Here is a 13,986-nt window from a genome sequence, read left to right as displayed (position 1 = left end):
AACTGTGGTTTATTACAAGCCAGAGGTGTAGAATCAATACCCTTCAGAGGTACAGGAACTTCCAGAGGCTCCAAATCAAACCCACAGCGCTTGGCGAAGGACCAATCCATGAGACTCAGAGCGGCGCCAGAGTCCACATAGGCATCCACGGTAATAACTGACAATGAACAAATCAGAGTTACAGACAGAAGAAATTTAGACTGTAAAGTGCCAATAGAAACAGACTTGTCAACCTTCCTAGTACGTTTAGAGCATGCTGATATAACATGCGCGGAATCACCACAGTAGAAGCACAAGCCATTTTTGCGCCTATAATTCTGCCGCTCGCTTCTTGACAGAATTCTGTCACATTGCATTTTCTCTGGCGTCCCTTCAGAAGATACCGCCAAATGGTGCACGGGTTTGCGCTCCCGCAAACGCCGATCAATCTGAATCGCCATTGTCATGGACTCATTCAGACCTGTGGGCGTAGGAAACCCCACCATGACATCCTTAACGGCATCAGAAAGGCCCTCTCTGAAATTTGCCGCTAGGGCACACTCATTCCACTGAGTAAGCACAGACCATTTACGAAATTTTTGGCAGTATATCTCAGCTTCATCTTGCCCTTGAGACAGGGCTATTACAGCTTTTTCAGCTTGAATCTCCAAATTAGGTTCCTCATACAGCAACCCTAAAGCCAGAAAAAACGCATCCACATTGAGCAACGCAGGATCCCCTGGTGTCAATGAAAATGCCCAATTTTGAGGGTCACCTCGCAGCAAAGAAATCACAATCTTAACCTGCTGAACAGGATCTCCAGAGGAGTGAGGTCTGAGAGAAAGGAATAATTTACAATTACATTTGAAATTCAGAAACCGAGATCTATCTCCGGAAAATACCTCTGGTGTAGGAATCTTAGGTTCAGAAATAGGAGTACGTATAACATAATCTTGTAAATTCTGAACCTTCGTAGCAAGATTATTTAAACCTACAGCCAAACTCTGAGGGTCCATCCTTAAACCGGAGAGATCAGAGCCATTCAAGGATTAGAAGGAGAGAAAGGCAAGGCTGTAAATAGAGCAGAAATACAACTGAGCCAACTAAGTAGCAAACATGAGAGGAAAAAAAAAAAAAAAAAAAATCTACAGACTTCTTTTACTCTCCTTTCTTCTGCCAATTACTTTAACAGCGGCCGGTCATACTGTCATGATTCCCCAATGGCATGGGAACATCAGAAACACAAAAATAACAGACTAGCTCTCGGGTGATGGAAACTCAAGCTGACCGTGACCTAAATCTACCACACAACTAACAGTAGCCAGGAAGCATTCCTACGGCTGCCTAGATGCCATGCGCCAGCCGGAGAACTAACTACGCCTGAAAGAGGAAGGAACAGACCTGGCTTACCTCTAGAGAAATTCCCCAAAGATGATAGTAGCCCCCACGTATATTAACGGTGAGTTCAGAGGAAAAGACATACACAGTATGAAGGTAGATTTAGCAAAGCGAGGTCCACTTACTAGATAGAGGAAGGATACAAAAGAGGACTTCACGGTCAGCTGAAAAACCCTTTCAAAAAACCCATCCTGAAATTACTTTAAGACTCCTGTGTCAACTCATGACACAGGAGTGGCAATTTCAGTCCACAAGAGCTTCCAGTAACAGGAAATGACAAAACTGTAAACTGGACAAGAAAAACAAAACAATAAGGACAAGTGTCCACTTAGCTGATCAGCAGACTAGTAGCAGGAACATGCAACTGAATGACTCAGGTTACAATGATGACCGGCAAGGAAGTGACTGGAGAGCAAGGCTAAATAGGGAACTCCCAAAACTGATGGAAGCAGGTGAGCTGAGGCAGAAAAGCACACACAAGTCTCCAGTACCACCAGCCACCACCAGGGGAGCCAAAAAGCGGATCACAACAGAGAATATGCTCAACACAGGATAATACCTTGACCAACTTTCCAAAAACTAGAAGGGGATTTTTTTATTCATTCATAGCCATGGCCACAGCATTTTTGTCATCAAACTGCAACAAGGAAAGCCACCATTTTATGTAACATTTTACTTTTTTTGCAGCTAGATGTTGGCTTTTAGTTAACTGGAAATTATAAAATGCATTTTTTGGGGGGATTTTTTCCTAACAGGTGTATTTTTGGGGTTTAACAGCATTTTGTTAAAAATGCAGAATGCTCTAGGTTAGCTATTTTTCATGCATTTTCTTATAGGCCTCTCTTTACAAAGAATGATGAGAAAAATGCATATAAAAAAGGTTAAATAAATGGAACAAAAATGGCATTAACAACTATATGAGTAGGAGGCCTTAGGAGGCTACTTGAGGCACAACATTCCATTGCTTCTAAATAAAGACCTGTTCAAAAAATGATAAAACATCGGCTGAGTTGAAAGTAGCAAAATATATGTAGCCATGATTAAAGTGAAATATTGTACTAGTTAGATTTGTAGCTACGATTCCTCTTTTTACTCAGATTTCTGCTGTAATTACACTACTGAAGATCTTTAATTCCTTCCTTGCAGCATCTGAGTCTGTACATGTGGTCTCCCTTCAGTCAATGAATCCCCAAGGAAAAAGCCAGCCAGTATATCAGGCAGCTGTTGCAAAGCTTAAAATTCCAGGTATGAAGCTTGCTTACTTTGATAATGGGCCAAACAGTGGCACTAGGGCTGGAGAATTAAACACAGAACTTGCTGAGTTGGAGGATACAAGTGTGGAGGATTAGTGAAGAAAAAGATCAGATAGACATGTGATGAAAAGATGTATTTTTCTTTGTATATGTTTTAAGCTAATTTTGCTGTATTTGGCATAAAACACAAAATATATGGTATGTTACTTTTCTTCTACAATTGCATGGCTAAGGCTGGGGCTACACATAGTGAAATATGTTGTGTAATACTGAGATCACAGTGTTGTGTTGCGGCATCACAGGTAATGATTACCTATGATGTTGCATTGCAATCTGTGAACAACCACGACTGCGACAGTTGCAACTGTTTCTAAATATGTCGGATTTTCTGTCGCTGGTCGCAAGTTGTACATGACTTACTTTTCATAGACTGGAATACATGTTGAATGCAATTGCGACTTATCTTCAGGGTGTCTATGGCCCACTTTATGGCTAAGCATTCCTTCTCAACTATTGCATAGTTCTTCTCTCAAGATGAGAGTTTCCGGCTCAGATACAGGATGGGATGCTCTTCTCCATTGATTTCCTGTGACAGGCCAACTTCTGAAGCATTGGTCTGTACCACAAATTCTTTGCTAAAGTCCGGTGCGACCAGAACCTGATGCTTGCACAGAACCCACTTAAGGTCTTGAAACTCCATATCTGTGTCAGGAGTCCATTTTACAATTGTCGACTTGGTGCCCACAAGGAGATCTATTAATGGTTCGGCAATTATGGCGAAGTTCGGGATAAAACGCCGGTAATACTCCACAAGCGCTATAAACTTCCTCACTGGCTTCCTGGAGAGCAGCTGCGGCCACTTCTGAATTGCCTCTATCTTATTTAATTGGGGCTTGATTTCGCCTCTCCCGATGATGTATCCTAAGTACCTTGCCTCTTCCTTCCCTATGGCACACTTCTTTGGATTTATGCTGAATCCCACTTTCCTCAATGCATCGAGTATCGCCTGTAACTTTGGCAGATGAGAACTTCAGTCAGTGCTAAAGAGGACAATTTCAGCCAAGTAGGCTGTGGCATATTTCTTATGTGGAGCCGATTCGATAGATCGCCCTCTGGAAGGTAGCTAGGGCCCCCTGCAGTCCGAAGGGCATTCTGGTGTACTGAAAACATCCGGCGTTGAGATGGCCATCTTCTCCTTGGTGCTCTGGGACATGGGGTTCTGCCAGTACCCCTTTGTCAGGTCGAGGGTTGTGATGTACCTTGCGGGTCCCAGTCGTTCAATGAGTTCATCTACACGAGCATCGGGTGCGCATCAAAACTGGACACCTCATTGAGCCTGCGGTAGTCGTTACAAAACCGCCACTCGCCATTGGGCTTTGGTACGAGGACGATGGGACTTGACCAGCCACTTCATGATTCCTCTATCACCCCGAGGTCCAACATTCACTTCACCTCCTTTGAGATTCTCTCCCGCCATGCTTTGGGGATTCTGTAGGGCTTGAGGTTTACCCTTACATGTGACTGTGTTAGCACATCGTGTTCCACTACTTGTATGCACCCTGGCAACTCTGAGAACAGGTATTGCTGCAGAATTTCTCGACATTGTTGCTTCTGGGCCAACGTTAGCTTCTCAGCAATCACAACCTCATTGACTTTGGCTTCAGGAAGGATGCCTAGGCAAGGAGCTCCCAGTGGTTCATGGTCCCACCAAGTTTTGAGTAGGTTCACATGGTATACCTGGTGAGGCTTCTTGAGACTGGGCTGGTGTACCTTGTGCCTTGCCACTTTGCCAAGAATTTGCTCTCCATCGCAGGGATAAGTACTAGCACGTGGTCTCCATGCTGGAATTGCCTTAGCCTCGCCGATTGGTTGTATACCCTCTCTTAGGCCTCCTGTGCCTGGAGAAGATGATCCCTTACAATAGGCATTACATGTTCCATCCTTTCCTGCAGCTGGGCGACATATGACATATGACACTCCTGTGCGGCGTGACCTTTGTTTCCCAGGTTTCCTTTACGATGTCCAGGAGCCATCGTGGATGTCGGCGGTACAGGAGCTCGAACGGCAAGAAGCCAGTGGAAGCCTGTGGGACTTCTCTGATAGAAAAGAGCAGGAATGGGAACAGATAGTCCTAGTCCCAACTGTCCTTCTCAACGACCCTCTTGAGCATGGCCTTCAAGGTCTTGTTGAAGCGCTCCACCATGCCATCGGTCTTCAGATGGTAAACGGAAGTTCGCAGCTGGTCAATCTGGAGGACGCTACACAGCTCTCTCATCATTTTGCTCATAAACAGGGTCCCTGGTCCGTCAAAATCTCCTTTGGCAAACCGGTCCTGGAAAAGATATGGACAACCTCCCAGGCGATATTCTTAGCCAAAGAGTTCCTCAGTAGCACTGCTTCTGGGTACCGGGTCGCGTTGTCCATGACCAGTAAGATGTACTGATGGCCACATGCAGATTTAACGAGGGGATCTACCAGGGCCATAGCAATCCTCTCAAAGGGGATTTATATCACAGGCAAAGGAACTAATGGACTTTGAAAGTGAGAAGTAGGAGCAGTTATCTGACAGGTGGGGCATGGCCTACAATAATTTAGGCTCTCTCGGTAACACTCTGGCCAATAAAACCTCTGTAACACTCTCTCCTGCATTTTTTTTCACCCCCAGATGTCCACCCAAAATATGCAAATGGTCCATGTCTAAAACCCTCCGCCGGTAGGGTCCTGGAACTAACAACTGCTCTACTATCTCTCCTACCCAATACAGCAACTCGCCATTGACTGCAAAATGAGGGAACCTGGTGTCAGCCCCCAGCTCTTGAGCAACCCCATTATATACAGTCACACTCTCAAATGCCCTCTTCAATGTAAGATCCCAAAGTTGAGGAGTCCCAAAGTTCTCTTGAGGCACCTCTAAGTTAGGGAAGCTGGGCTCCTCTGTTACCGTCTCATCCTCCTCTCCAGTGAGGATGCATAGGGGAAACTCTTTGACCTCTGATCTTGACGGGGTTGCCTTCAGAGGGGCCTGGCTTTTGACCGAGGCCCTCTGTACAGCCCCTGCTTGCAACAAATTCCAGAACAGAGAAAAATCCCACCCCAGTATGACCGGATTAATTAAGTCTTTTACCACCCCACCCTCATGGGTCTTATTGCCACAGTCTGTTCCCATCATTACTCTGGCTACAGGATAGTCCTTGGTATCTCCATATATGCAGCGGACGCCCACAAACTTGTTAGGGATTAAATGGTGGGGCAATGCAGCACTGATTAGGGTCACCAGACTCCCAGAATCCAACAATCCCAGAACCATCACCCCATTGACAGACACGGCACACAACTGGGGACCCTCACTTGGTTGACAGCCCACACGGCAGGCCGGGTAGGCATAATAGGAGAAGCACCTGCCTAGGCTACTGTCCATAGGCTCAGGGGGCATATGACACAGGGCGGCGATGTGTCCAGGTGTCAAGGCGCCCGGGTATCAGTGCTGCAGGGGAAGCTGCACATAGCAGCTGAGCAAACGCCAAGTTCCTAACCTGAACCCACGGGACCTTTGACATGAAACAGAGTGTACAGGTAATGAACAGGACCTTAGATCATGTGACAGAGTGGGAGGAGGAAAGGGGGCGAAGCCAGATGCCGGGGAAACAGAGAAGGGACAAGCACTAAAGAATAATCAAACAAGCAGAGGTCATAGCCAGGGGATTACGAGGTACCAAAACAGAGAGACGGGGATCATCAGAAGCAAAGCCAGAGTTCAGTATCCAGGAACACAAACAGAGTAAAGCATGGAAAGCAAGACAACGCTATGCAAGCTGGGCACACACTCCAGGAGTCACGCATACAGACAGAAACAGAATCTATAGCTGACAGAGAAACCAGGTTAGGAGCGAGTATAAATACCCCTCCCATTTTGGAAAAGAGGCTAGCAAAATTAACCCTGACAGGACATTAACCATGTACTGACCATGACAGTACCCCCCCTTAACGGGGGCCACTGGACCCCCAGGCTTCTCAGGGTATCTTGCATGAAAAGCCGCACCAGTCGATCAGCATGCACAGAACTGGCCGGAACCCATGACCTATCCTCAATAGAAAACATCTTCCAATGTATTAGGTACTGAAGCCTTCGACGCACCCACCGTGAATCAATGATGCGCCCTACCTCTTACTCCTGCTGACCCTCTACCAATGCTGGCAGAACATTAGATGAAGAATCTTCTCTAACCGTCCCCACAGGTTTTAATAGGGACCTGTGGAAGACATTAGAAATTTTGAAAGAGGTGGGCAACTGTAACCTATAGGCCACCGGGTTGATCACCTCAATAATCTTGTATGGACCTATAAACTTGGGGCCCAACTTCATGGAGGGAATCTTAAGTTTGATGTTACGGGTAGACAACCACACCTTCTCCCCCACAGTTAGTGTGAGAACTGACCCCCTCCTCCTGTCCGCAAAATGTTTGTACCTCTTTTGGGCTTTGGAGATGTTTGCCTGAACCTCCCTCCAAAGGGTTCTTAACTGTTGCACCAAACCCTCGGCACCAGGGCAACCAGAATGCATGCGGGAAAATTCTCCAAACAGCGGAACAAACCCATAATTGACCTGAAAGGGAGATTTGCCAGTAGACTGATTAATACGACAATTGAATGCAAATTCAGCCATGGGTAAAACCTCACACCAGTCCTCCTGTCTGGAAGAGGCCAGGCATCTCAAAATTTGTTCCAACGACTGGTTGGTGCGTTAAGTCTGTCCGTTGGATTCCGGGTGATAAGCAGAGGAGAATGACAACGTAACCCCCAACTTCTTACAAAAAGCCCTCCAAAACCTGGCCACAAATTGCACACCCCTGTCAGATACCACATTCACAGGGACTCCATGCAACCGAACTATATGTTGAATAAACAAGCGAGCTAAGGTTTCAGCAGAAGGTAACGCAGGTAACGGCACAAAATGGGCTTGCTTCGAAAACCTATCAACCACAACCCAAACTACAGAGTTGCCCTTGGAAGACGGAAGATTAGTGATAAAATCCATGGACAGGTGTGTCCAGGGTTTATCCGGAATTGGCAAAGGTACCAATTCCCCGGCCGGCCGGACCAGAGAGCTCTTAGAACGAGCACACACCCCACAAGAATTCACAAACTTTTTGATATCAGAACCCATTGAAGGCCACCAAAAGTTCCTAGCTACTGCCCCCCGGGTAGATGCAATCCCAGGGTGTGCACTCAACACAGAGTCATGAAATTCTTGCAGAAGTGTGAGATGGAAATGATCGGGTACAAACAGTTTACCTTGGGGTTTATTCCTGGGAGCTTGTGCTTGTGCATCCAAAATCTCCCTCTGTAACTCAGATGACACTTCAGCCACAACCACTCCAGGTTGAAGAATGGAGGAAGGAGGTTCTGGAGGGGACACAGAATCAAAACTTCGGGATAAGGTATCCGCCTTTACATTTTTAGACCCTGGTCGGAACGTAATGGTAAAATGAAACCGAGAAAAAAAAAGTGCCCACCGAACCTGTCTGGGGGTCAATCTCTTAGTGGACTCGATATAGGCCAAATTTTTATGATCAGTGATGACCATAACGGGATGAACAGCCCCCTCCAGAAAATGCCTCCATTCTTCGAAGGCCAATTTAATTGCTAACAATTCTCTGTTGCCGACATCATAATTTCTCTCAGCCGAAGAGAATTTTTTAGAGAAAAAGGCACAGGGTTTAACTTTAGTAAGGGTGGTCGGGCCCTGAGACAACACTACTCCCACCCCCACCTCTGAAGCGTCGCCCTCCACGATAAAAGGTCTCGAAGGATCGGGTTGTATCAACACGGGTGCTGAAGTGAAACATTTCTTCAATGTCAGAAAGGAATTTTTTGCGGCCACGGACCAATTTTTTACATCTGCCCCTTTGAGTGTGAGGTCCGTCAAGGGTTTCACTACCTGCGAAAACCCTTTAATGAACTTCCTATAATAATTAGCAGAGCCCAGAAATCGTTGCAACCCCTTCAGGTCCTGATGTTGCACCCAATCAGAAATGGCCTGAACCTTCCCAGGATCCATGCGGAATCCCTCCCCAGATACAATTAATCCCAGAAAAGACAGTTCTTGCATAAAGAATGAGCACTTCTCCAGTTTAGCATATAAATAGTTCTCCCTGAGTCTCACAAGAACCGAATGAAGATGGTGTAAGTGTGACTGACTGTCCTCAGAGTATATCAAGATGTCATCCAGGTAAATGACAACATAACGCCCAATCAGGTCAGAAAAAACAACATTAATGAAACTGGAAAACAACAGGAGCGTTGGTGAGACCGAAGGGCATGACCAAATTTTTAAACAAGCCCTCGGTCGTCAGAAATGCTGTTTTCCATTCATCCCCCTTTTGGATCCTTATCAGGTTATAAACCCATCGTAAGTCAAGCTTGGAAAACCACTTGGCCCCAGTGAGTTGATCACATAAATCAGGAATCAGAGGAAGAGGATACGTGTTTTTTACAGTAATCTTATTTAGTTCTCAAAAGTCGAGGCACGGTCGCAAACCACCATCTTTTTTCTTGACAAAGAAAAACCCCGCTGCAACGGGTGAGACAGAGGGCCGAATATGCCCCTTGAGGAGGCTCTCTGTGATGTACTATTTCATAGATTGGCGCTCAGGCCCAGACAAATTGTACAGACGAGCCTTGGGTAATTTGGCTCCCGGGATTAAATCAATTGCACAATCACCAGGTCGATGTGGTGGAAGCGCCTCAGCCTCACTTTTGGAAAACACGTCTTCGAAGTCTTTCAGGTACTCCAGAATACCCTCCAGACCGACAGATGACACAGATACAGACTTAATCGGGTTAACAAGAGGTCCCAGGTTAGAACATGGACCATTACCCTTACATCTCCATTGAGTGATCTCCCCTGCCACCCAATCAATGACAGGATTGTGGCGATGCAGCCAGGGCATTCCCAGTACCAGTCCTGCAGGTAGATTATTCATTACAAAGCAACTTAATTTTTCCACGTGAGTGGAACCCACTTTCACAGAAAAAACATCAGTCCCAAAATAAATTCCATCCCGGGTAAGAGGGGATGAATCAACAGCCACAACTTTAACAGGGTCTTTCAGCCTGACTGTCCCTATCTTATTACGAGTCACAACTTGGGCATCAATCAAATTAATAGAAGAACCACAGTCAACAAAGGCGGTGGTCACCACAGGACCGCCAGGAAGTTCCAAATCCACTTGAAGCACAATTTTCGCAAGTGAGAAAACATGTACTTAGGAGTCTGGACAACCTCCTCGATTGTTGCCCAGACTCAGTCGTTTCTCAGATGGTTTCACAGAAGAAGGGCAGGATGGATAGTTCCTTTTCCAGTGTCCAGAGGCTCTACAGTAAAAGCACAATTGATTGTCTCTCCGGCGCCTCCTCTATTTCTCCATAACCGAAACTGACCCAATCTCCATAGGTTCAGATACAGGTGCAGCGTCACGCAATTTGGAAAACAAGGAAGTCTCTTGGTGCATCACTCCTCTAGCACGGAGTCTCCGGTCCTTTCGAACTGCCTGAGTCTTGGCGTCCTCCAGGGTATTAGGAGGAGAATGAAGTGCCAGAGCATCCTTCAGACGGTCAGACAGACCCATGCGGAACAACCCCCTCAGGGCTGCATCATTCCAAGAAATTTCAGCTGCCCAGTGTCTAAACTCTGAGCAGAACCATTCAGCCGAGTGCTTCCCTTGTGTCAAACTCATTACCATATCCTCTGCCAAATGCACTCTATCAGGTTCATCATAAATGAGCCCCTGGGACTCAAAAAACAGGTTCACAGACATGCGTTCAGGAGCAGAGGGAGAGAGAAAGCCCATGCCTGTGGGGATCCCCTTAATAAAGACATAGCTACCCCCACCCTCTGTCTTTCATTTCCCGAGACCCGGGGACGCAACTCAAAAAACAACCTGCATCCCTCCCTAAAGACCCTGAACAACTTTTTATCCCCAGAAAAAGTATTGGGTAACTTTACAGGTGGTTCGGGGTCCACCAGGGATACATCAGTGGTGCCCCCCTCCCGGGACCGCAAAGAAGCGGACATCTGTAAAGCACCTGCCACATCTCTCTGCACTTGCTGGTGCGAGTGAACCAGGGCTTGCTGTTCCACAGACAGCTTCTGCAACAACTGGGAGAGCTCATTAATCTGCCGCGTGAGAACCTATACAGGATCCATGGCATACCAACACCCCTCCCACCAGGGAAAAAGACTGTATGGTCAGCTATAATGTCAAGGCGCCTGGGTATCAATGCTGCAGGGGAAGCTGCACACAGCAGCTGAGCAAGACGCCAAGTTACTAACCTGAACCCGCGGGACCTTTGACATGAAACAGAGTGTACAGGTAATGAGCAGGACCTTAGACCATGTGACAGAGTGGGAGGAGGAAAGGGGGCGGAGCCAGACGCCGGGGAAACAAGGGACAAGCACTAAAGAATAATCAAACAAGCAGAAGTCATAGCCAGGAGATTACGAGGTACCAAAACAGAGAGACGGGATTGTCAGAAGCAAAGCCAGAGTTCAGTAGCCAGGAACACAAACAGAGTAAAGCACGGAAAGCAAGACAACGCTATGCAAGCCGGGCACACACTCCAGGAGTCACGCATACAGACAGAAACAGAATCTATAGCTGACAGAGAAACCAGGTTAGGAGCGAGTATAAATACCCCTCCCATTTTGGAAACGAGGCTAGCAAAATTAACCCTGACAGGACATTAACCATGTCCTGACCATGACACCAGGATTGTGACACTGCCATAACAGCCTTAGGTGACCCCTCAGCAGGATTGGGATGCCTACCAGTTGTGGGTGATATATTCATGTAGTGGTGGTTGTTATTTTGCTGTATTCATGAACTACTTATGGAACTGGTGATATATTCATGTAGTGATGATGGATCTCCTGTATTCTTCACTATAACCATCGTTAGTACATGAATACAAAACTAAAATCATCATTAGTACCTAAATAGAACACTAGAGCCATCAATAGTACACACATAAAGCACCAAAACCATCAACATTTTCTCTGATTGGAGTTATTCCTTCTTTTTGTCTCCATCTTGTCCAAACTCCATGATGAATTTTCAAATCCACATTTGACCTCGGCAAACTTCCCTCTTCTCTATTTTTCAGCAGCACATCCCCACATGGTGCCTTTAAAAATAAGAGTGTTATTACAATGCCCTCTGCATAAAATTATCTTTTTACACCATGACTTAAATAAGTCTTCTATGGTATATGGCCTTTATCCTGTCTGCTCTTATGAGCTACACTTGCCACATTGTCTGCCTTAATGATCTACAACCACTCCACTGTACACCATTGTTAGCTATAGCCGCCACACTGTCTATACCCTGGCTATCTCCTCTCCACTGTATTCCCTTATACTTTTTCTTTATCTCCACAATGTCCCCCCACCCTACTAGTCATTTCACACACAGAGGCACCTCTCAGCTGAATCATGAATGATGATAATGTGTTGAACAAAACCTGGGAGCCAAACAGAGGTGGCCCCCTCTCCATATCAATTCTGTGGCCCTTCTTCACAATATGCAATCATACTGCCCACCATGAGGCCCTCTCCAGACTTTACCCCTTCCTCACACTGTCCCCCTATGTAGTATGATGGTCACCACAGCCGCTCATACAGTATTATATCCACAACAGCTACCCAATATACATATACTCTATGATGTCCACCACAGCCCAGGTATAATGCCCCACACAGCCAGCACCCAGTATAATGTCCTCCACAGCCAGCCCTCAGTATAATGTCCCCCATAGCCAGCTCCCAGTATAATGTTCCCTACAGCCACCCCCCTGTATGATGTTCCCCACAGCCAACCTCTCTTGTAATTTCCATTCATTAGGAAAATAATATAAGATGGTCTGCATTCTGATGGAGTTCCAAGTGGAGAAGGGAGGAGACTACAGCTCCTCTACTCCTGTCCTGGGTAGCACTCACATCAATTGTATTCACGTCTTACAGATGGAAATACAATTGAGTGCAGGTAAGGAGCAATGGCTAGATCTTAAACAGAGTGAGGGGTGTGCGTTGTCACTGACTCACTACAGCTCTCACCTGTATCTCACCCGTCAACAAGCTAAATGCTTCCAGCCAGAGGAACGTGCCGGGCGGCCACAGGTATTCAACATTTCCAGTTGTTGTTTTTTTTTCCTCCAAAGTGCACCCCCCCTCGGGAAGGCAAGAGGTAGTGCCCGGGGTGGCTATTCTGCCTTCCTCTTGTTCCTGTGGTGGTGGGGGGTTATATAAAGCTTATGATGAATATGGAAGACTACATGGCTACTAGTAGTCCTTTAGTGATAGCCTCCTTGTGATAAAATTGTGATTTTATCAAAACTACAGCGAGCAGCCCAGTAAGTGTACATCACTCGAATGAGGATCTCCGTCTCTACATAATGCTGCTCTAAAATAACATAGCAAAAACCTGATGACAGATTCCCTTTTATCTAGTTGAACAGAACTTAAGTACCTTTATTATTTACAGCATGCTATCATTCCTTACCAAAACCTCTTTGTGCAGCATAGACAAAAAACTATCCCTGTTATATTGTGTATAATCTGGCTGTATAGTATGGGGCTAATTGCCTTTAGGAAGCAAGTGGTTGTGAAACTGCATAGTGACAATTTTAGCAGTCAACATCCTCACTTGATGGACTGCAAAAGTAGTTCTTAGTGTTGTGAAATTTACAATAAATGTATGTAAATGTATTTACTGTGGAACTCAATAATAAACTGTCGACCAACCTCAATGATGTTTCATGTTTAATTGTTTTTTACCATCATGTTTTTGTGCTGATAACTTTGATAGGAACCTGGCTGGCCTGGCACAAAGCCGGTAACTGTGCACTAGAGACTTCTAAGGCTATGTTCACATGTCCAATAATTATCCATCAGAATGGATCCAGCAATCTGCTGGCAGAAACGTTGTGCAGACACAACTTTTTAGTCCGCTTTTCAAAAAATAATCTCTTCTGGATCTGTGTTTTTAACATTGAAGTCCATGGACAACGGATCGCTTAATATCCATCCATTGACTTCCATTTCTAATGACTCCAGCAAGCAAAAAACTGAACAGTTAGAAATGGGAGATGATTACTGGACATATGAACATACAAGTTCATCTCACAAAATTTGCATTTCATCAAAAAGTTAATTTATTTCAGTTATTCAATGCAAAAATGAAACTCATATATTATATAGAGTTATTACAAACAGAGTGATGTATTTCAAGTGTTTATTTCTGTTAATATTGATGATGATAGCTTACAGCCAATGAAAGCCCAAAAGTCATTATCTCAGAAA

At 45.6% G+C, this 13,986-nt stretch overlaps 1 protein-coding gene across 1 annotated transcript in view; it reads left to right on the top strand.

Annotated features, from left to right (window-relative positions):
• Nucleotides 1-13,986, top strand: part of FNDC1 (fibronectin type III domain containing 1) — a 344,034-nt gene that overhangs the window by 104,087 nt on the left and 225,961 nt on the right. The window contains exon 3 of the mRNA XM_077283151.1: nucleotides 2,524-2,622. Coding sequence (XP_077139266.1) covers nucleotides 2,524-2,622 — 99 coding nt within the window. The remainder of the gene's footprint in view (nucleotides 1-2,523; nucleotides 2,623-13,986) is intronic.

This window comes from Ranitomeya variabilis, chromosome 2 (assembly GCF_051348905.1).
Source record: "Ranitomeya variabilis isolate aRanVar5 chromosome 2, aRanVar5.hap1, whole genome shotgun sequence".
NCBI lineage: Eukaryota > Metazoa > Chordata > Amphibia > Anura > Dendrobatidae > Ranitomeya > Ranitomeya variabilis.
Note: the sequence above shows the minus strand (reverse complement) of the source record. Positions and strands in the feature narration are given on the sequence as shown.